This window comes from Thunnus thynnus, chromosome 3 (assembly GCF_963924715.1).
Source record: "Thunnus thynnus chromosome 3, fThuThy2.1, whole genome shotgun sequence".
Lineage (NCBI taxonomy): Eukaryota > Metazoa > Chordata > Actinopteri > Scombriformes > Scombridae > Thunnus > Thunnus thynnus.
This window is the reverse complement of record NC_089519.1, coordinates 7,232,052-7,254,634: the sequence shown is the minus strand read 5'-3', so window position 1 is coordinate 7,254,634 and position 22,583 is coordinate 7,232,052. Positions and strand designations below refer to the sequence as shown.

General features: G+C 38.4%; 2 protein-coding genes across 2 annotated transcripts; both read left to right on the top strand.

Moving 5' to 3' along the window:
• Nucleotides 1-496: 496 nt before the first annotated feature.
• On the top strand, nt 497-1,391 carry LOC137176932 (claudin-9-like). The gene has a single exon (XM_067582973.1). It carries the CDS (start codon nt 497-499, stop codon nt 1,163-1,165), a length of 669 nt encoding a protein of 222 aa, XP_067439074.1. The 3' UTR covers nt 1,166-1,391.
• Nucleotides 1,392-5,184: 3,793 nt separating this feature from the next.
• slc25a10b (solute carrier family 25 member 10b) lies at nt 5,185-19,660 on the top strand. Its single transcript, XM_067582963.1, has 11 exons — nt 5,185-5,805; nt 12,336-12,455; nt 13,297-13,411; nt 13,535-13,583; nt 13,712-13,753; nt 13,850-13,893; nt 13,988-14,058; nt 15,610-15,702; nt 15,813-15,890; nt 16,023-16,079; nt 17,017-19,660. Exons 1-11 carry the CDS (start codon nt 5,716-5,718, stop codon nt 17,116-17,118), a joined length of 861 nt encoding a protein of 286 aa, XP_067439064.1. The 5' UTR covers nt 5,185-5,715; the 3' UTR covers nt 17,119-19,660.
• Nucleotides 19,661-22,583: the final 2,923 nt, after the last annotated feature.

Here is a 22,583-nt window from a genome sequence, read left to right as displayed (position 1 = left end):
TTGACTATTGGTTAAAAAGTAAGTTTTATGGAGCTCATAGAATTTTGCTGGATAAACCAAGGGAAACAGATCCAGGTGGAGTAGGTGTCACTTGTCTTATTCTTTATTTACTTATATTGCACAATTTTGTGTCATCCAGTACTACTTTTCAATAATTTCAATTGTGTTCATATTAATTTTAAATGTGCTTCTACATCATACAAGTACATTTACTAAAAAGCAATGTCATCTTTACAGTATATTCCTATGTAGGTGTTAAATGAGAAAGGACACTGAAGAGAAGAAGAGGATTCATCAAAGAACAACACATCCTACTGAATGACTGAGGATATACTGTGTGGAGTTTTTACAACTGCTCAAGACATTTTCACATTGAGTACTTGACTCTCAGTAACCTGCAAGAAACCTCTGTATCTTCTGTAAGAAAAAGTTTATTCTGGGTTTTCTTGGGAACATTCTTTCAGATCTACAGCTTTCTTAAGTTTCTTCAGCGACTATGGTGTCAACAGGTCTTCAGGTGCTGGGCTTGGTGCTGGCTGTGCTGGGTTGGGTGTGTGGGGCGCTGGTGTGTGCGGCTCCTCTGTGGCGTGTGTCTGCCTTCGTAGGTGGAGAGCTGGTGATTGCCCAGGTTTTGTGGGAAGGACTGTGGATGAACTGTCTGTCTCAGACCACGGGCCACATCCAGTGTAAGAGCTATGACTCCACCCTGGCCCTGCCCAAGTCTGCCCAAGCTGCCCGGGGCCTCACTGTTCTCTCCCTGCTGCTCTGCATGCTGGCCCTCATGCTCGGGGTGGCAGGGGCCAAGTGTACTCACTGCATGGGTGACGGTAACCAGGCCTCCAAGGCGCGACTGGCTAGGATAGCAGGGGTGCTCTTCCTTGTGGCTGGCCTGGTCTACTTGATACCCATCTGTTGGACTGCTTATGCGATAATCAAGGACTTCTATGATCCAAACGTTGCAGCACCTTTAAAGAGGGAGTTGGGACCAGCGCTGTACCTGGGCTGGGGGGCCAGCGTGCTTCTCCTGCTGGGGGGTGTTCTGCTACATGTCGGCTCCTCTCCAGCAGGAGGAATAGCACTGCCTGTTTACGGAGGAGCAGCAAAGGACAACCCACGTACAGGGGCAGCAGGAGAGGTGAAGCAACAGGAAAAATCTTTTGTATAACATGATTTTATTGAACATGTGAGGTACAAACAAACACAGAAGACACAACTTTGTCAGACAAGCCTGTGGAAATTACAAGGTGACGGTACATTGGAGAATATTCAGTCTATATTGTGTGCTATATTGGTTTTCTGATGAAGATGAGTAAATGAATTCAATAACAAGTATCTAAGGGTTTCTAGTAGAACAATATTTTGTGCTTTGCTTTGTGTCAGCGTGGGTGTTGAAATGAATTGTGGGAGGATTTTAGATGTTTAGATGTTTACTAATGTGTGTGACTTACATTTCTCAAATTCCACTCTGCCTCTGCTTGTTTGTGTGCGTGTGTGTGTGGGTGGTGTGTGTACAGAAGGCCAGTGTACATAGTACATCTGTGTATGCTTGTGTGTTCACTGAAAATGTCTGTGGGCAGTCAAACTGCCGCTCTTTCTTATTTACTTTTTTTTTTTTTTTTTTAGATTTTTGTGTATTTTGGGGTTTCCAAGCTAATTTACACTTTATATTTCATGTTTTTCTGTTCTTATTTATTTGTTTATTTATGTTGACATTTATTTTCACTGTGGTTCTGTAATATAGATTTTATACAATTTTGTTGATATAAGTTTGAACACTTGTATTGTCAAAGTTTTAGACAAAGCTTGTTGCTTTTTCATACATGTGAGAAATAATTATTAATGGTAATATTATTTCTAGTAGCAGTAGTTTTGCTAATTTAATTTAACAAAATTAATGTATTGCTGATCTGAACAAAAATGCACCTTTTGCCCTATCAAGTGACTGCAGCATATCAGTGAATTATTTACTACATTGATTACCATAATATACTGTAAATGTAGTTTTTGGGTATTTACTGGGTTAGGATCAGCTTTAAAAATTGGTTTGGCTATGGTCAGAGTTAGTTTTATTCTACAGGTGCAGCATGTGGTAGCTAAAAGTTGACTTAATAACATTGTGCAATATTAATTTTACAGTATGCCTACATAAGTGTGACATTGCATTATTCACCTTTTCTTTTTGTTAGTGACTGTTTATTAACTTATAATCACTTACACACAATAAATAGATATGTTTGCTTTCCATTAAGACTTTTTGTCCTCTAAACATTCAAATTTGCTAAAATGGGATGGACTCTGTGTTTATGTGCTGAATATATATGCTTACTGAAACCTTTATTAGGAACATCTGTGCAATCTAATGCAATCCAATACACCAGCTTTCATGAAGCTTATACATTTTCAGTTTTTGTCGACATTGTCAGAAAGGTGATAGTTCTACTTTGTGTCTACTATTGCAGTTATAGTGTATGCTGGTGTTTTACGGGAGTGCATTATGTTGAAAAATGTTCCTAATATTTTGTCCAACCATTAACATACATGAGGGGGGCAAAATATTAGGAACACTGACTTGATCCTATTTGCTATCACACATTGTCCTTCTCTTCATCACACAGACTCAATTTAGCTTTTTTTGGTCAACATATAAATAGATATGCTATTCAATTGCGCACCGTCTCTTACACAGATCTGGTTGATATTGGTCTTGTTCACTTTTTTCTTCTATTTCTGTTTATGTTACTCCAGTTACTCCCAAGCTTTTTTCTTCAGGTTAAAAAAAGTGGTTGCCACTAAAAGGACACTACTGTCTCAGAGAAATGAGTGAAAAACAATATTAGAAGGTACATGGTTACTGTATATGCAAGGCAATTAGAGATCAGCATCAATGAAAAGGGTGCCGCCTGCACACTCACACTAAACCACAAATATATTTAAATGGAAAACAATTTGTTGAGTAGTGACAGTAGACATAATACACTTGGGGGCAGTAGACATGAGGTAACTGATATGCTCTTAAACAGAGAGGACTTTAACTTACTAAATCATACCATGACACACTCTGTAACCCTGATTATTTATATCTATATACTATATATAATCAGCAGCAACTCCCCTTGGCTGTCATATTTGTCCTTGTAACAGTTGTTTCTCTTTTTCTCCTCAACATATTAAATCATTTAACTGTTTTTTGTGCCTAAGCTTTGGTGACAGCTGAATTGGCCTCTTTAGACTCCTGTGAGTTGCTTCATGTTACATAGAGAACAAGTCTCAAGTGTTGATTACCATGCCTGTTTTGGAGCTGACAAATTCTACTATTTGACATTTATGAACATGACCTACTAATGCAGCAGTTTACAACTGTGATTAAGTTGCTTCAAAGTTTAACTGCTTTTGGTCGAGGTATCACAGTGGTGTTGTATAACCTAGTTTCTAGTAAATTTCAAACATGCCACTACATGTCCATTTGTCAGGTTGAACTGCTATATTTTTTCTCAGAGTGATCCAGAGTTTTTAGGTGTGGGTTATGTGTGGGAAATAAAAAAGCTGTAAAAGATCCAAGAGAAAACTTTTATAATAGACATTATTACAGAAAGTGACACAGCACGGTGCCAACAGTCAGCCGGGAAAAGGAAAACATTTCCACCAGTGTCTCCATGTAGTCTTGCCTGCATGCTGCTCTGCTAACTCTGCACAACACACAAGAACTGATTTAAAGTTGTTTTTAGTGCGCAGTGCACAATTATGGCATGCAGAGTCCCGCTGCTCTCTAGACTGTGCCAAAAGTGCATGCCTCTGTTTTGGAAAGGAACAAGTCTGTAACTTTCCTAATTCAGGCCATTGTAATTTAAACCCTGCGAGTTTATTTTCAGTGTGTGTCCTTCCTCTCTTCTCTAGATATAGTGAGAAAAGATCATTCCAGCAAGCCTAAATTGAAAAATTCAAATTTGAATAAGTAAAGCACAACAGTTGTGCTCATTGTGACAAAATTTGGCACATGGTATATGACAATTTTAAGCATTAACATAAGGAAAGGTTAATGTCTCAGATCTCACTTTGCGCTCTGGAGTATACACAGTAAGTTCTCTTTTTAAACTTAGCTTTGCCCACACTGATGGCACACCAATGAGATCATTTTAATAATTAAAAATAACTAAATTGATTTAATTTTGTGATGCATAATAGATTATTAGTAGCTAATTTTGATTTTTATTTAGTCTTTCATTAATATTTGCAATGCTTATGTAAGTTATCTTTTGTATTCAGAGGTATGACGCACCAAAACTGACAAAAGAAAGTAAAAGCTTATCAGTTGGTCAAAAATATCCTTTAATTGATTACATCAATAAAAACTGAGTTACATAATTAAGAGTGTAGATGGAGTGTAAACACAAATGTAAACCTTATATTTTTACCTTTTTCAAACTTTTAATTATATCTTACTAGCTCATTTTATTTTTCAAGTCTTTAGTTTCCTTTTTTTTGCAGAAATATAATGATTTATCTATTTCCTGTTGTCTCCATGCAACATGCTATGTTCATTAGATTTGTGTGCTTTGCTTGCTTAACTGAAAACACTGGGTAAATACACTGATCACCTGTCTTTTCAACTAGCCCCTTAGCTAACACTAACTGTCTTCATAAACCTATATCAGGTAATGTTAATCTAATTCTTAAAATCTTATCTTTTCAGATTAAGATTTATGATGATAAACTACAACACTGAATGTATTTGTTAGTGATAAAAAAAACAAGAATATACTATTAATGCTCTAAAAGCCAGTCTGCATAGTGAGTACTTTTACTTTTGATACTTTAAGTACATTTTGCTCATAATACGTCTGTACGTTTACTTAAGTAACATTTTGAATTCAGGACTTGTAATGGAGTATTTTTAGACTGCAGTATTTTTCACTAAAGTATGTGAATATACTTCTTCCACCACTGCTGTATCCAGTCTTGACTTGTTTTTCATGAAATACAGCCGCCTCTGATTAAACCTCATATTATACATTATATCATTCTTTATGTAGTTAACTTCACTGTAGTCTTAATAACCTGTGACACAACGTTACATTCAGACACGATTTTTCGTGGTAGTAACTGACTCTTCTGCTCGGGTGAGAATGTCGAGTATTGTCCTCTTAAAGAGACAGGCTGTATTTTTCCGACTCTGCACAGCTGCAGGAAGGATGCGTGTCACTTTAAAACCAACGTGACAGTTCGTAGTGGTGAAAGTGGAGTATGTGAGTTTGTGCTGTTCGTGGATTTAGCTTTCTCATACCCGGCTGTCGACCTTTGGATCTCAGGCCCCGGGGCGGGTAGGCAGCTCCGTGGTCCACGGTGGCAATTGGCTGCGCTCCTCTCCTCCGTGTACAGCTGCTTCCTATTGCGCTGCGCATCGTGGCCACAACATAGCAGACAGTGTGCACACACACACACACTTTTTTTTTTTTTGTACATGCATACACGCACATTATGTGGCGTGAGTGTGCGTGGTGCTGCCGGAGCCCAAAGTCCCCCGTACCGTGGCGCAGTCTCTTATCGGAATGTTTGAATATTAACGAGGTTATCCGTGTCCTGTAGACCACAAGCTACTGCCAGCTATACCCTGCAGGCCAGGAAGCCGACAGAGCGGGCGGGCAAGCGTGTCGAGGCGGACTGGGAGAAAGGAAGTTACCGCTGTAGCTGCACCGGACAACGGCAGAGCACGGAGCCATGACCGAGAAACGCATGTCACGGTGGTATTTCGGTGGGCTGGCGTCCTGCGGGGCAGCCTGCTGCACGCATCCTCTGGATCTCCTCAAGGTGAGGGGTCTGAAAGGGACAGTGGGAAACCCCCCAGTGGTGTGTAGAGGAGTCCAGGCCTGAACAGCAGGCTATCTTTCCACTGTAGTTATTTACCTCCTGGCGACTCATATTACTGTGTGCTTATAAATTATCCTGAGTTGTAGTGAGCCTTTAGTGACCGTGGCATTGCTAAAATATCTCATCTCTCATGTGGTATCACTGCAATGTGTATGAGGATGTACAAGGCAGATAAAATAAAGGGCACAGGTTGTAGGGCACATGGTCAGCCAAACACTGTTAGTGAAAACCAGTTGAGTTAATTTTATTTAACTGCCTTCACTTTTACATTTGGTAGTTATGTTTTATTGAGATAAATATAATATGGAAATATGACACTGACCACAGGAATGGTCTTTTCAAAAACCTTCATAAGCCACATGTCTGACATGCCTGATAGCAGGTGTGTGTGTGGCCCAGTGACTTTCTACATATTCATTATTGTTCATCTTTGCCACATACTAGTATACAGAGAGAGGATGAACACCAGTATACTCACTTCACTTGCATGCCTGTCCTGGTGGTATTGAGTACAGCACCACATGACCCTGATGACACTAACTGGCCCTCAGGAAGTCATGTGGTGTGTAATCATGTAGACCAGGCTGGTAATCATCACTTTGTAGTAAAAATGTCTGCTGTAGTGCGTTTCTGCTCTAACCTGCCTGTTAAATGATATTAAATGATAAATGTTAAATTATATTAGTATAAGACAAAAAAAGTTTAACTTCAAAGTTCAATTGAAATTGACTTTTTTACATTGTTTTGTCTATCCATGTAGTTATTTCAGAATGTCTTCATCACTGCACTACGTATAGTATTTCAGTGATAGAACTGACACAGAACTGAATATCCAGACTGACTGCACATGACAACATCAGGGTCCATATGTGGGACTACTTGGAAAAACACAAAGAATGTGTCTTTCATGTAGGACTTGAGAGCGAGTGTGTGAGTCCCGAAACACAGTAGCTGTGCTTGGTGAATTCTGTGGAGTTTTGATCTAATCCGCTGAAACATTTCTAAAGTAATTAAGTCCGCAAAAAGTTAGACTATTTTAACGAGTTGTTGGCACCCTTCACTGAGAACTTTTTATAAAAAGTTTTCATCAAAATAACCTGATGTAATAACAAATGCAAACCCTTTTAAAACTGCTTTTGATTTTTAAAAGTACTCGTCAGGTGCAGCTGAAGGTTTAGTGCAGGAAAGTTGTGTTATGTTTGAGAGAGTACAGTTTTGTTATCCCCACCATCTCTTAAAAATGTCTTTTTATTGAAGTCCTTAATGTCACACACATAGTTTTAAATCGGTTTTCTCTGTATACTTGAGCAAAGCTTTAATGCACTGCACCTGAGTGCCTCATTTTGTAGATTGCCTTCTTGAATTTTAGGATATTGTATGATAATGACCATTTGTGCACAAGAATGCTTATTGAGGACACTATTTCAGGCTGTGATAAAAGCTGCATGGTACTTACTGCAAGAAGCAAGCAACACAAAGTACAATTAACACAGCAGTCATTTAGGGTTTTTCCCACATTCAGCATGTGGCTTTTGTTGAGTAGAGTAGGGTGCAGGCCATGAGTACATTCATACCTTTAGTTTTAGTGTCTGAGGGTGACACTTTGTTCCCCCAATGACATGGCTACAGGTCTTACCCTGTTCACTCAATATGGATATAAACTGCCTCAAGTTAAATCTGAAAGTCAGTACTTGATCTTCAAAGTGATTGCTTCTCTTTGGATCTATTGTACTGCAGTATTTTCAATTCAATTCAATTCAGTTTTATTTATATAGCACCAAATCACAACAAAAGTCATCTCAGGGCACCTTCCACATAAAGCAGGTCTAGACCATACTCTTTAATTTACAGAGACCCAACTATTCCCCAATGAGCAAGCACTTTGGCGACAGTGGCAAGGAAAAACTCCTCTTTTAATGGGAAGAAATGAGGACAGAGTACAAAGCAAGTAGAACAAAAGAATGTGTCACTGTCCAAACACTTACAGATTGCACTGTGCTGTATATGGTCATGTGGTATTAGACCAATCAAACAGCCGAAGTAGCAGTCAGGTGAGGAATGATAATGGTGTTGGATATAGGTGACACCATTTAGGCCACAGTCAGGCCTGGTGCTTTCATGAGGAGACCCTCTACTCCACAGGGTTTTTTTTATTTAAATGCCTCTCAAGTGTGGTTAAACAATATTTCAGCACATACAAGGATACTAGGATTAATGGATTACATTAAAACAAAAGCAGTGAACTACACGTTTCGCATGTTGCTTCATCAGATTCACTGTGTGCTTGATTCCCATCAGGTGTGCCTTTTTAAATAAGCACGTGCTGATTAGTGGAGGATCCAACAGGTTCACGTTCGTACAGCATCTCATTTTCCAACAGTAATGCACCTCAAAAAGTCAATAATAATAATAGGCAATAGCAACTATAATTCTACCGCACAAAATGCCATTAAAACACTTAAATTAAACTTAAAGAACACTACAGAACTCATTCTCAGTGAATAATCATCACTTATGCTCACTGAAATGTAAGTGTGGGAGCCTTGTGTATTGTACATAACTGCAACTTGGAACGAAAATCTAGTTAATTTAAGTTTTGATAATTTCAAGGAAAGCTAATACTTGCTGCAAGTGTGTGATAAAAGCTAGAGGAAGCACTGTCTCACTTATCTTCTGTGTCAGAGTAGATTGGTTCTCTCGTGATGAACATTTGAACTCCTTCAGCAACGGATACATGCATGAGATACACAATGAATGGAAGTTTAATGATTGTGTTTTTAGTGTTCTGAATATGCCAGTGTTCATTTCTTTGCTGTAAGGCTGGGTGATACAGCTAAAATCATGATTAATGAGGATATTTTCCAGTATCATGATTAAATTTGATTTGAAAAATCACATATGAAATGGCCTAATAAGCAACAAAAAGTGCCCTGCTGTTATGTATTACACAAGACCAACTCTTCTAACAAGTAAAACAAAAACTTTATTAACTTATTTTGTTAAATTTTGATCACAGCTTGCTTAGAGTCTTTCATTTAGGCAAAGATTATTCTGCTGAAAGTTGATAAATGATTATAAAATTATGACTCAGCCCTCCTGTGCAGCATAAATATCACATTTGGCCCAAAACATGCATGAGTTAAATAACATTATTGCACATTCATTGCCATTATAGAATAAAAAAAAAAAAAGAATGAGCACAAAGCCAACCTCCGAGCTGTTCCCTCTATTACCGGACAATGAGGCAGACGGTGAGCTTAAAAAATTAATGGCTTTTTAATGCTGTACCACATTCCTGGAAAAGCTAACAGCTCAATTTAGAGGGAGTGAAGTGTGCTTTGGAGAAGAGAGAATTTGAATGTGGTTTTCAGCAAGGAAGTAGGGCTTTAATAAACAGGTGTCACATGGCAGAGTGGAAAGTCATGTTTTATAGATTTCCTCTGTTGTGTTAACCCAAACATCCATTCCACCATCTGATTAAGGCTGCTCTTAATCTCCTAAACTGATTCAGTAGAGATGTTTGTCTGAGCTCACTGAAAAAGACTTTGAGCCAGACAAACTCATCTGGGTGTAATACTTCACCATGATGCATGAGTGGGCATGTGCTTACACACATAAGCGTGCTGATGACTCAATATGGCGTCTTAACACATTTTGTGATTCACTTATCAGAGCTTTAAGGAAAATTCCAAAATTATCGTGCAGTTAAAATTAATTCTGCCTACATGCAGTTTAAATTTCCTGAAGTTATTTTGCAGGTAATTAGACTAGCAGCATGGCTACTTTGGTCCTGACTGAAATATCTTGACAACTATTGAATGTCTTTAGTGCTAATTAGCAAATGTTAGCATGCTAACATGCTAAACTAAGATGGTGAACATTATACCTGCTAAACATCAGCATGTTAGCATTGTCAGTGTGAGTGTGTCTGTATGCTGATGTAAGCATTTAGCTGAAAGCTTCACTGTGCCTACAGCTACAGAGTTGTTTTCATTTCTTCTTTTAGAAGTCATGTGATGATGGAGAAGTGTACATTGAAATGACATGACAAATATTTTGAGGGAATTTTGAGAAAATCAGGAAAATATGAAGTTTGGGCAATTTTCTTGTCCACGAGGGCACCCTTTGAGGCAAGCCAGGTTTGATACTCAAGTGTCCGAATGTTCAAAACTGTGGAAGCATTATTGTTACAAATATCTAATAAGCTATGACTCACAGTACAAAATAATTGAAAAGGTAATCTTTATGTAGACAGCAGCATATGTCATATATGCATATGTAACGGTATCGTTATTAATTTCCTGATTTTGTCTGTGCAACCAGTAGTTTTCCCAAAGCTCTTTCTTCCACGGTCACTACTGATACTCCTCAACTCACAGAGCTGGAAGGATGTTTTGGGATTTGTGGGTGCATTAAAGTGGCAAACTTGAAGATTTCTGAAGATTTTCATTAAATAAATGTCTGTTAAGTCACTATCTATCACTGGATAGGGTAACACAATGGTGATTGAGCCTATGGCCTGCTGATGAAAGCCCTTGCATTTGCAGTATTGATTATTACATACTGGGTGTCGGCGGTGACTTGCATTCTAATCAGGGGAGCTGACGCAACAGACTTGCTCTTCATTCGCCTGTGTGTGAAGTGGCTTATTATTTAAAAGCTTACTCTTATTGGCTTTTACTAGTAAAGTTTTATTGCACATACAGTAACTGTCTCTCCTCTGCTGTGCTGTGTTTGCAGCACACACACGGAGGGCTGAGCCCTGCCCCTCAGTACTCCTCAGAGCAGAGGAAAGGAGACAAAGTAGCACGGCCAAAAATAACAGCAAAATGCGGTAGTGACTCTCACAATGAGCTGAAATGAAACGAGTGCACATAAATTAGGTAAATAACATACACAGTCTGCTGCGTTTTGCTTCTAGTTGTGCTATATCCTCTCCACTGCTCTCCTGTGTTTCAGCAAGGGCTCTCTGTGTGTTTGTGTGTGTGCACTGCACGCAGCAGAGCAGAGGACAGTGAACCAGGTGAAGTACACAAGTTGTCAACAACTATACTTGTCACGTTACTGTAAGTGCAATAAAAACTTTGCAAGTAAAAAGCCATTAAGAGTAATTAATTAATGTCATCCACGCAAAAGAACAACACACCTGCAATTATCACTTATGGCCATATGGTGTCGCCAAAGAAAATGAAACGGAGATCTTCAAGTTTGACACCTTAACAAAATAAGTGTGAAGTGACTAAGTGTTTAACTTGCCATCTGACTTGGTTTGTCTTTAAATCAGTTTCAATCTTGGCTGTTTGAATAGATTAGATTAAATTATAAAAGAAAGATGAGCTGAATCAAGCAGCCCTATAAAGAAGGCTAGTGATGATTCAAAGGACTCCAGTGTTTCCCCTATATTCATTCCACTGCTGCAAAATTATGAGTGCCACTGCTAAAATTTACACGATCGTTAATATAAATGGGCTACTAATGATTTTCAGTCGCAAGCTGCACAAGCACGATAACACCCTGTGTTACCGTGGAATTGTTTTGAGTCATCCTCCCTCTCTTCATTCTTCAAAGGACATCTACGTGAAATGTACTGTTATAAGAGTAGCATAGCTCCGTTAAGGGCAGTGCATAACGTGTGTGTGCAGTTGAGTGAGCAGCAGAAAAGTGACAGTGAATGTGAGCAGAGCAGAGGAAACGGTAAGCAGTAAGTTGTCTATATGGCAGTAAAAGTACAGCATAGGCTACAGTCTATTGAAGCCCCAAAGTTAGCAACAGTGGATTAGCCAAACCTGACCAAGCTCACTTAAGGTGGACTGACTCCCCCTCCAAGCCAGAAGCAGTCAATCTAGGGTAAACACTGGACTTCAAACTGAAATACTGATTAGAAGAGAGGACAAAGGCCATGTTGTAGAGCTTCTGACCTCCTCGGACAAGGATCACACACACAAACACACATACACACACAGTTACGACATGCTTTGGTATATTGTTATACCATTAACAGCCTGTGTTAAACATTATTCTGTTCTGCACTCCTGACCAACAGTCCACAACCCAAAGATACTCAGTTTACTGTCATGGAAGACTAAAGAAACCAGAAAATATTCACATTTGATAAGCTGGACTTTGACTTTCCTTCTTAAAAAAATAACTAAAAACGATGAATCGATTATCAAATTATATAATATTAATATAAATCATATAATATCAAACATTTAATCGATAAATCGTCTAATTGTTGCAGCTCTACTGGAGTACCTCTTTAATAGACAATATTGTCGCATTTAATTGTCTAAATATTCAACTGGTGTCTCCAAGTTACCCCACGAAACAGAGCAAGAGAAGAAAACAGGACCATGCATCCTCTATGTTCATAAATGTGAACATAGTAATCTCCTGTTAAATGATGTAAGTGCCGTGGCTAGCATGGTAATAAAGGTAACATCAATCCTTCTCTGTGACTGTCTTTCCAGGTACACCTGCAGACACAGCAGGAGGTGAAGAAGAGGATGGTGGGGATGGCTGTTCATGTGGTGAAGAACAACGGAGTGCTGGCTCTTTACAATGGCCTCTCTGCTTCCCTTTGTCGACAGGTCTGTGTGTGTGTGTGTGCGTGTGTGTGTGTGTGTGTGTGTGTGTGTGTGCACGGCTTTTGAACCTGTGTGTTGTGTAAGCCTGTAAGGTTCCATCAGTATTATGTAAAAATACATATGCAGCAGAATATATATTCTGTCGAAATTCACACTTTACACAATCGACCCTGCTTTCTTCCATGTAGAAATGCTAGTTATGAAAAATGATTTAGTGTCAGCCTGTGTTTTTTACTGGAATTAAGTTTGAGTTGTGTGTTGTTGTTTTTTTTTTTATAGCTTTTTTAACTACCAAGTTTAGCTTTTCTTCTGGTCAGAGGGAGTAGTAGCAGCTTGCAAAATTCAGGGTGTGGACAAACTCAGTTTCATTTCAGTCACACCCTGAGTTTTGCAAGCTACCAAGATCATTTTTATCAATGCAATGTTTCAACCTACAAGAGGAAAATTCAGTGTGCAGACAACATCTCCTTTTTCCTTGTGTATGCTGTTTTTTTTTGTTTTGTTTTTTTTGTTCTATACCTGTTGGATGTGCGCACTGACCACCTTCTTTGCAGTTGAAACATGTCATGTTGTAATGACCGACTTCATGTGATTGAGTTGTTGAACAAATATTGGTTTGTGGCAGCAGGGTATTATCAATAGGATAGTTTTATAAAGCATTGAAGTACAGCAGTCTGTTGACCATGCAGGATAAAGATCTCTGACACATGAATGGAAGTGCTTATGTTACCATCGTCTCCTCCCAGTGGTTAAAAAAGAAAATGTTAAATAATGAGGAAAGAATAGGATACAGCCCTCTGCTGGACTGATTCCTCTCCTCCCTTCCCCTCTCCTCTTCCCTCAGATGTCCTATTCCCTCACCAGATTTGCCATCTATGAGACAGTGAGGGATATGATGGGCAGCACAAACAAGGGCCCCATGCCCTTCTACCAGAAGGTCCTGCTGGGAGCCTTCGGAGGTGGGAACACACACACACACACACACACACACACATTCTGCCTCCCTCTGATTTTCCCCCACTGTCTCACATCTAGTATCATCCACGCAAGTTTGTGTGCCAACAAGATTTCTCTGCCAACAGGTTTCACTGGTGGGTTTGTTGGCACGCCGGCTGACATGGTGAATGTCAGGTAACATGACATGACACTAAAGTGATTCACATTAATATATATATATCTATACAGTGAAAAGCTGTTTAGGGTTTATTTTTTGGTCCTGGCTTTAGCATTTTTTTCAAAAGATCTGATTTTGCTTCTAGGATGCAGAATGACATGAAACTACCACCAGAACTGAGGAGAAAGTGAGTGTCGTCACTAACCGATAACTGAAAATCACCAATAAAGACATTCTAACTCTCTTTATCACATTTAACCCTGAATGTGTTTGTTTCCTCCAGCTATAAACATGCCATCGATGGGCTCTTCAGAGTCTTCAGAGAAGGTAAATCCCAAGCAGAATATTGTACAACATGTAACTTCATGCAAAGCACATAGTAGCATCATGCCTGACCTCTGACCTGTGTCCTGTCCCACAGAGGGTGTGAGGAAACTGTTCTCAGGAGCCACCATGGCCTCCAGCAGAGGAGCGATGGTCACTGTCGGACAGGCGAGTCTGATGATGGGCTGAAATTTATCATCATGAACCTTTTTGGGTTTTTTGGCATTGCAAGTAGAAAATGTGAAACCTTCCTTTAAAATGCTTGCAGGTGTTTCTTAGGAAAGTGAAGAGCAACTTTTATTTCTTTACATCACTTTATTTCTACCAGGGGTAACGCTATCGCAATTTAAATAAAATGGATGTTAAATTATGAAGAAGATATTTATTAGTTACATTAATGGGTATGTAAAAATTATGAATCTGTCTGTACGTCCTGTAATAAGATAACTGATCTAAATTGAGTTAAAGGCACACTAATTTATCATTGCTGAAGCAATTTCTTAGATGAATGGACTATCTGTTCAAATGGTTCCATTTTAACACGATGCATTATGCATGAATCCATACGGCCTTGGCCTCACTTAACTCTTTGAAAGTCTGTATGGGCAAAACCTTTCAAAGGAAACTGGCTTCATGCTGTAGCACTGATGCTGCTGTTCACATCCAATTAGTCCAAAACATTCATCGATTCAATCAATATTTGTATGGATTAGGTCACAGGCTTGAATACCCACAATATTATGTGATGTAAAATGCATCGTAGGTTAGAACAAAACTGGGCATGATCTAAATATACTATAAACATATTATCTACAGAAAGCATTTCCATTTTGAGGAGTCTCCCATGATCCCACATTTACAATACTAGTGCAACAGAGCCATTAGTCTCCATCACCTTTTACCTACAGTACTGTACAGTATAGACTGGATCTGGAGAGTGACAATACCAAAATACAGATGCCTGTAACACAATGTGAATAAGGTTTTGACCAAGGTACAAGGTAACACACTGTAATGGTGATACACTGTTTCAATAACACATTTTCTCCAGAGAAAACAAAAAAACGTCAAGTGTCTCCCGCCTCATCCATATGTTACAAGTGGTTTTTTTTGTAGATGTCAAAATATTTTTGACCTGTGTCTTGACTGAAGGTCATCGGGTAGTTGTAGAAAAGTAAGACAGTCCTGTTGGTGCATTGCGGTCTGTCTCATTGTTGTTGTTTTTCTACCACTGGGGGCCGCCAAAGTCTGACATTTGCAAATTCTACACATAGGGCTTTAAAATGGACAGATTGATACTTGGGGTATTTTCTCCAAAAACATCTAAATTGATGCCAGATTTTGATGGTGGATCTCATGGCTTCCAAGTGCAAAGAGAGAACACAGATGGATATGAGAGTCGTGTTTCACATCAGGGCAGGCCTGATGTAAAAGCAGTGAATGATTGTGGGTTTTTGAGTCTTCTCATGACCTGGTGGCGGCACACAGTGAGGTAATTTGATTCAATCTCAGAGCCGTTCCCATGAGTAATATCAGGCCAGTCGTTTGCTTGATTTCCTGAGGCTCATTACACACAGTTATGGGGAAGTCAAGCTGTTCAGAGAGTGAGAAATGAGACCTCATGTGGTAAAGCGATAGTATATAAATCAGCACAGATTCTTCTGTACAGGTTTTTTCTTTTTATCATTAAATCTTGTCTTATTTTTTCTCCCTTTTTAGTTGGCGTGTTATGACCAGGCCAAGCAGCTCGTGTTGGGAACAGGGGTGATGGGAGACAACATATTGACACACTTTCTTTCCAGTTTCATTGCTGTAAGTACCATGTTGCTTTAATGGTTGGACTGGTGTGTACTTGAAGCCTGATTGAGTCAGTGTAAAGTTTTTTTCGCCAACTGACCTCAGCGTGAACTGTCTGTCTGTAGGGAGGCTGCGCTACGTTCTTGTGTCAACCACTGGATGTACTAAAGACGAGGCTGATGAGCTCAAAAGGAGAGTACACAGTGAGTGGAATCCCTTCGTATCTCTCTTCATTGTCTCCTCGAATCCTTTCATTCCTCTCTGTTTCTGCTTATCAGTCTTATCAGTCTCCATTTCTCAGTGTTCACTCTCACCCATTGTGTCTCTCTCCTCAGGGGGTGACACATTGCTTGCAAGAAACTGCCAGGCTGGGGCCCCTGGCATTTTACAAGGTTAGAAATCAGTCCAACACATATACACAGTAACAGTTGTGGTTTTTAAGTGCCAATTTTAATCAAAGGGGCTTTACAAATACTCGTAATGTATTATTTCAGTCCTTTCACTTCCTATTAGGGGCTCTCTTGAGTGCTTTGACTCATCCTGATCAGTTAGAGCGGTTTCCTGGCTGTAGTACAGCAAGATACAGCTCCTGTCCTGTCTAACCATTCAAGTCATATCTAGGCGGTAGGCGGTATAGCAAGGAAAGTGATAAGAATTTAGCTGTAAAGGAAAATTGAAATTACAGAAGACACTGCAGGCATTGTATCCTAAAAGGTTGAAAATTACAAACCCGGACCAAGTGCCCAGGTATTGACAATGGAATGACTACTGACAAAGAGGCAATGGTGACATTTAACTACATAATTAAGGGACATGATAGTTGCTAACCAGTAATCAATTAACAATAACACTATTTATTAAAATACTTTAAGTCAGCGCTAAAGCAGTATTGACTTTTTTAATTTTAGATTCCTACGCCCTGTCCAAGTCCAGAGCTCTGCCATAGTTGTAAATAGTTTAGTACCTGTCATAGTTTAACACCTGTTAGGGTTCTTTGAGTTTTAGAGATGGAGAGTCTTATAAGGAAAGTACAGTGAAAATGTTTCAGGCACTAAAAGTAAAGTGAGTCGGCTTTCAAAAATAATGCTATAGATAGTTTTTATTCATCAACTAACTTCAAACAAAGTCCAGTAAACAGAAGAAACTTAAATGAAATCAATATTTGGTGTGACCACAGTTTGCCTTAAAAATACCACCAGTTCTCCTTGGTTCACCTGCTCAAAGTATTTGTTTCATACTAAAGTACTGATTAGGCATAGTAGCTTTAAAATGACAGATGTAATAGGAGAAAAGATCCAATTTTAATCTGTTACCATATTTTGTTTGCAGGGTCTTGTCCCAGCAGGGATCCGCTTGATTCCTCACACAGTGCTCACCTTCATCTTCCTCGAACAGCTCAAAAAATACTTCGGCATTCGCATCATCTCCTGAGCACGCTCTCTGTTACCGGCCACTCTCCGACCCCCGCCGACACTGTCACCGCCGTACATGATACCCCATCATTGCTCTGCTCTTACCATTTACAAGAAAAGAAGGGAAGAAAGGGAGTCATGTACAGTTTTATGGGCTCGTGCATGTTTTCCTTTTGCTCTACCTCTGTCTCACGGCTAGAAATGAAATGATTTTGAAAATTAACAGCACCAACTTTTGGGATTGATGAATATTGAAACAACAGACGATTTACTCTGTCAATACAGATTATCAATATGATGCTAAGAAGGTGATGGTAATGGGGTTATTAGAATGACCTGCCAACTTCAGAGAGAAGATTAAAATGAGCTCTAGCAGATGTTTAATTTGAGTGTCCATTATAATTTCAGGTACAGTGAGGTACGTGTCAGGACATACTCAGATTAAGTGTTAATTATGATACTGTCATGATGATGGCAGACTAAATATTGTCTTTGACTAATTCCAAATCAGATCTTGTGATTTATGTTTTAACCTCTACAGTAAAGCTCAATCTACCAGTGGTGTATAGCAGAAATGTGTTTCCTGTAGTCCTCTACAACACTTAGGACTGTGTTGATGATTCATTACAAAGTACAAAATGTACTTGAAAAGCTGTAAACTAACACAACGTAGCCTTCATATCAGTGCCATTCTGACCAGAGAGTCTATAATATTTCCCAAAAGCCATTACTAAGACATGACTGACTGAACTGTTTGTAATTACATCATCATTCCCATCAGTGGTGACCAAGTGTGACGCACCCTACATTTTACAGTGTTGATTTATTTGTTTGTCTTCTTATTACCTAATTATTATTATTTTAGAACTGGAAATCAATTACTAATGCGTTCAAATGTCATTAACTTTTACCCCTTTGCTTCATTCCAATCCACTGTCATCATTTCACTCTCAAATCTTTTGAAGAGGGGAGGACCAAGCTCGTTTGTCTCATGTTTTTAAGCAAGGTGAGAGTTAGTGGGGAAACTGTGAAGCAGATGATGATTTTTTTTTTTTTCCTTTTTATTAACATAATTTCTGTACAACCACTTTATCTCTTAAATCTTACTGTTTGAATAGAGATGCCAGTTGATGAAGCCTGTAGAGAACTGCTGTACAGTACAAGTGTACGTGTAACATTTCCCTCTGTAATGTTACTGTTACGTCTAGCTGAATGCATGTCAGACTTTATGACTCAGGATGCTACTCTCTTTTATAAGGCACTTTATTAAAACCCTGGACTCGTACGGACTAACCTGCTGCATAGAAACATGCTGTATACTTTAACATGTTCTAAAAGTATAAATGAAAATGTTTTGAATTTAAAATGTTACTGGTTACTATGGAGAGCAATCTAATGTTTTGCAGTTCTGATCAGTTATTGTCCCATGATAAGTTTGGTAACGCTTTATTTTACAGGTCCTTTGATTTTATACAAATTTCCTGGAAATGTTCTGTGTAATTTGCAGGTATATAACGGTTAATTTTTAGGACATTTTACAGAAAGGTGGTGGTGGAATTAAGTAAGAAATTATAAGAAAAACATGAAAAATTTAAAGTAGTTTAGTTGGAAAGTGTCCACTCATTATATTTGGGTTCATATGTAGTTGTTAATGTGCAAAAATACGTAGGTTTCAATGTATAGTTTTGTGTGTCATACTACGTATTAGCGTATTAGGTTTTTTCTTAAAAGCTCTATAATGAGCACATCTCTTATATATTACCAAATTACATAACTTTTTCAAAGAAATGTCCTAAGAACAAGAAAGATATAACGCTGAAGCTACTTTTAGGAAATTATATGCTAATACATATATCGTTTGACACACAAAACTACACACAGAAAACTTAAGTATTTTCTGTCAGTTTGTTAAGAGTCTAATTTAGTAAGAATCTTTGCAAATTAACAACAATGTATTTAACCCAAATATAATAATACAACTAAACCAACTTAATACTTTTTATTTTTTATTTTTATTTTTTTATAATTTGTACCAAACTGCACCACGCTTGTTGTAAAATGTCCTATAAATTAACAGTTTAATACCTGCAAATTACTCAGAAAACTTCCGGTATAAAGTGAAGTGGTCTGTAAAATAAACCTTTACCTTAAGTTTCACCTTGGTTCGATGATGTAATGGTGAAACTAAGCATTTCTCTGTGCAGTGCCTGCTATGTTGCCTTACATTATCTGTCCTGCAGGGGACAGTATAGTAACGTGTGAATGATATCAATGCCAACAGCCTGAAGGATCCTCCTATGAGCATTTTAATAACCCTGCACTCTCATCCTAGGATAAATTAAAAAGAGAGCGACAAGCTCAGCTCAGCCTGAGAGAATGAGTGTGTGATGCATGTTCATACGTTCAAGAGTTCCTCAACAATGTGAGTTACTATTGATCAGCCAGTATCAGTTATTGTAAGCCCAACTTTGTGAACACAGAAATGAAATGGGAGGGACCCACAGTGTGAATTTTGTTGATCATTAATTAATGATTTCGGAATTAAAATATGGTGGAAAATATTTGTCTGTTCTTGTGCTGTTTTTTTTTAATACAGTATGTCAGGCTATAAACTTTTATTTGGGTAGTAAATCAGATTGCTGCAAATTATATCACATTTTTATTATTATTTTCATTTCATGAAACAGCTGCTGAGCCCTCTGGCCATATGTTAAATCCCTGTCATAAAACAGACTCCTTGTGTCTCTGTGTTTCCTGCTACCACAGGCTCACAGTACAATGATGCTGGCTGTGACTGAATCAAGCTTCACCCTCAGGGATTCGTCCTCATCAGAAGGACAGTTTAATGTTTGCTCTGCTAGTCCTTCACAGACCTAAGATCAGTACTAATTTTGCAGAGTTACGGTCTCGCAGCCTGCACAGTGTGGCAGTTCCATCTATAGTTAAGAGATATTCAGCCGTAATGATGAATGGCTGCAGTGTGACTCTGTCCCTACGCCTCAGTGAACACTGCTGCACATTACTTTATTAGTACTATCCATCACATGCAAAGTGTTAATGACTGTGACCATTCACCTCTACCTTCACGTGTATGTGTAGGAATTCATGAGCCTCATGCTTCTGCATGTTTTCTGCTTATTCACAGTCCTCATGGGTGCTATTTCTGCACACCTGCCTGTGTGTACATGTGTGATGAGGAAAATCAAGCTGTAGACCTGCCTACTGTGATGTTTTTTTACATGAGACATGCAGTTTGATTTCAGGAGAAACCATCAAACTATAAACCTCACATCCAACAATTCAGGTGCTGTGTGTCTATAAATATCTGGTGTTTCCAGAAGCTGAAATAGATCATCACACTGATCACATGCATACAAGAATAATGTATAGAGATGTAAGTAGCATTTTTTTTTTAACTTTGTCCATGTCTATTTATGTTTAAAAAATAATTTAAAAATATTCTCAAAAAAAAAAAGAGAGAGACGTCCCGCTTTAAGATAACAGATTTCATTATTTCTTATCAAGTTTTTTGGAGAACTCTGGTCCAGTTAATTTTGTTGGTCTAAAATACAAACCAGAAAAAAACATTTTATACAGGACAATCAATATCCCCAGAAACATTCAGTGATTCAGGTGTAATGCAGTCTAGCTACTGTGATACATCGATTTCTGAAAAAAAAAAATCTCTTTCCCAAACTCAATATCACCCTCTCAGGAGGACAGATGATATTTAGGGTGAAAACAAGAACTATTTTTGATTTTTAATGCACATTACATTTTTTTACTAGTATTTTATCTTTTTATCTGGTTTGTTTCCTGTATTTTCCTTTGGGAGCAAGAATCTCAATATAAAGGAGGCATGTATTTGAGAAACCAACACATATACAGATGAATGCATTGAATTCAATATCTGTAAAAAAAAAGGTCGGAAAAAAAACACCTCCCATAACATCTTCAGGTCAGGGCTGAGTTATGGCAACAGTTGTGCCATTTGCAACTGGCAGTAATCAGAAAATATGGGTTGCTTCTATTTTCTCTGGTGAGTGTAATGAAGTTGTGTTCATTAACAGCAAAAGATTTAACTTCATCGAGTTCAAATGTTCTAATTATTATTCTTGAGCATCATCATTCATCATTTATCATTAATTCCCAACAAGACACTCAGAGTAAAGAGTATCAAGAAGAGAAATGGGGAAAAAAAGTTGTCCATTCAAATCATAGAAAGAGAGAGATGCAAAGCCATATTGATCACATGTAGGCAAGTTCAGCACCAAACAGCAGATTAGTGACTAACTGGTGAAGAAAGTGGAACAACTATCAGACCCGGATATGTCCAGGAAGTGGGTTTGTTAGCTGACTGTGGAGTATAACCCTTAATTGGCCAAAACAAATCAATTCATGAAGTTTAAAATGTTACCATTTAAGAGATAAACAGAGTGAAAACTTTCATTCACTCAGCTCTGTCAATTTTGTGGTTGATTTGTTTTCACTCAGCGTCTGCTGAATGAACGGGAGTTATCACTCTATCTTCTAAATGGTAAAATTTTAAACTGCATAAGTATTATTCCAACTCACGCAGGGTCGTGAGTAGGAATAATAAAGTTATTCCTCACTTCACCGGCCAGTATGTGACTCTAAAGGCCAGCTAATCTGAGCATCATTGAGGGCTCAGAGGAAAGTGATTGTAGGCTGTGTGAGCTGAGGTTGATGGAGAGACTGCAGGGACTAATATTACTACAAAGGTCACAGTGAAACGTTGGTGCCGGAGTGAAGCTCACTTTCTGCCTGTTGCTCAGCAAATGGTAACCAGGCTGGTTACAGGAAAATATGTAAAATTGGAATTTGATGAACTGCTTCATACAAACATGATGTGAAATACTTGGTGTGCGTGATTTAAGATACAGCTGAAGACATTAAAAACAAGACAAGTTAAAAGTTTGATCCAAACAAACACCGGTGAGAGAAATGTTTCCCCCAACAACTTATGAACAGTTGATTAGATTTGCTCTTCTCTCACTCACATACTGAGACCCTCCAGTTACATTGTAATGACTTTAATTCCTGTTGCAATCAATCCAGATCTACTAAACAGTCATCTGAAATGATTATTCATCTAATTGGCAAGAGAGAAGCACTTTGAATTGTCTTTGTATATGATATGTGCCAAATAAAGAAAAGAACCTACAGCTTTGCCATCAAAATTTCAATTCTACCCGTGTCATCATATCACAGCCAGGTGGTAATGTATACAAATGTGACTGTTTTACTCTGTTTCAATACAAGCTTATACATACTGCAACAAATGTCACAGTATGTGTAATATTTCTAATTGGTATAAATCATTTCAGTTCATCAAATGAAATAAATTAAATTTATCACTTTTTCCTCTTGTTCTCTCTCCCTCTCTCACTCGGCCCCCATCCTCCCTCCCTCTCTCTCTCACACACACACACATGCACATGTTGGATAATAAAATCTACAGAA

Excerpts from the sequence above, each read along its gene's own strand:
- LOC137176932 (XM_067582973.1), top strand. The coding sequence starts at position 497 with ATGGTGTCAACAGGTCTTCAGGTGCTGGGCTTGGTGCTGGCTGTGCTG.
- slc25a10b (XM_067582963.1), top strand. The coding sequence starts at position 5,716 with ATGACCGAGAAACGCATGTCACGGTGGTATTTCGGTGGGCTGGCGTCC. Across the intron at positions 13,412-13,534 it reads CCTGCTGGGAGCCTTCGGAG|GTTTCACTGGTGGGTTTGTT; the intron begins GTGGGAACACAC and ends CTCTGCCAACAG. Across the intron at positions 14,059-15,609 it reads CGATGGTCACTGTCGGACAG|TTGGCGTGTTATGACCAGGC; the intron begins GCGAGTCTGATG and ends CTCCCTTTTTAG.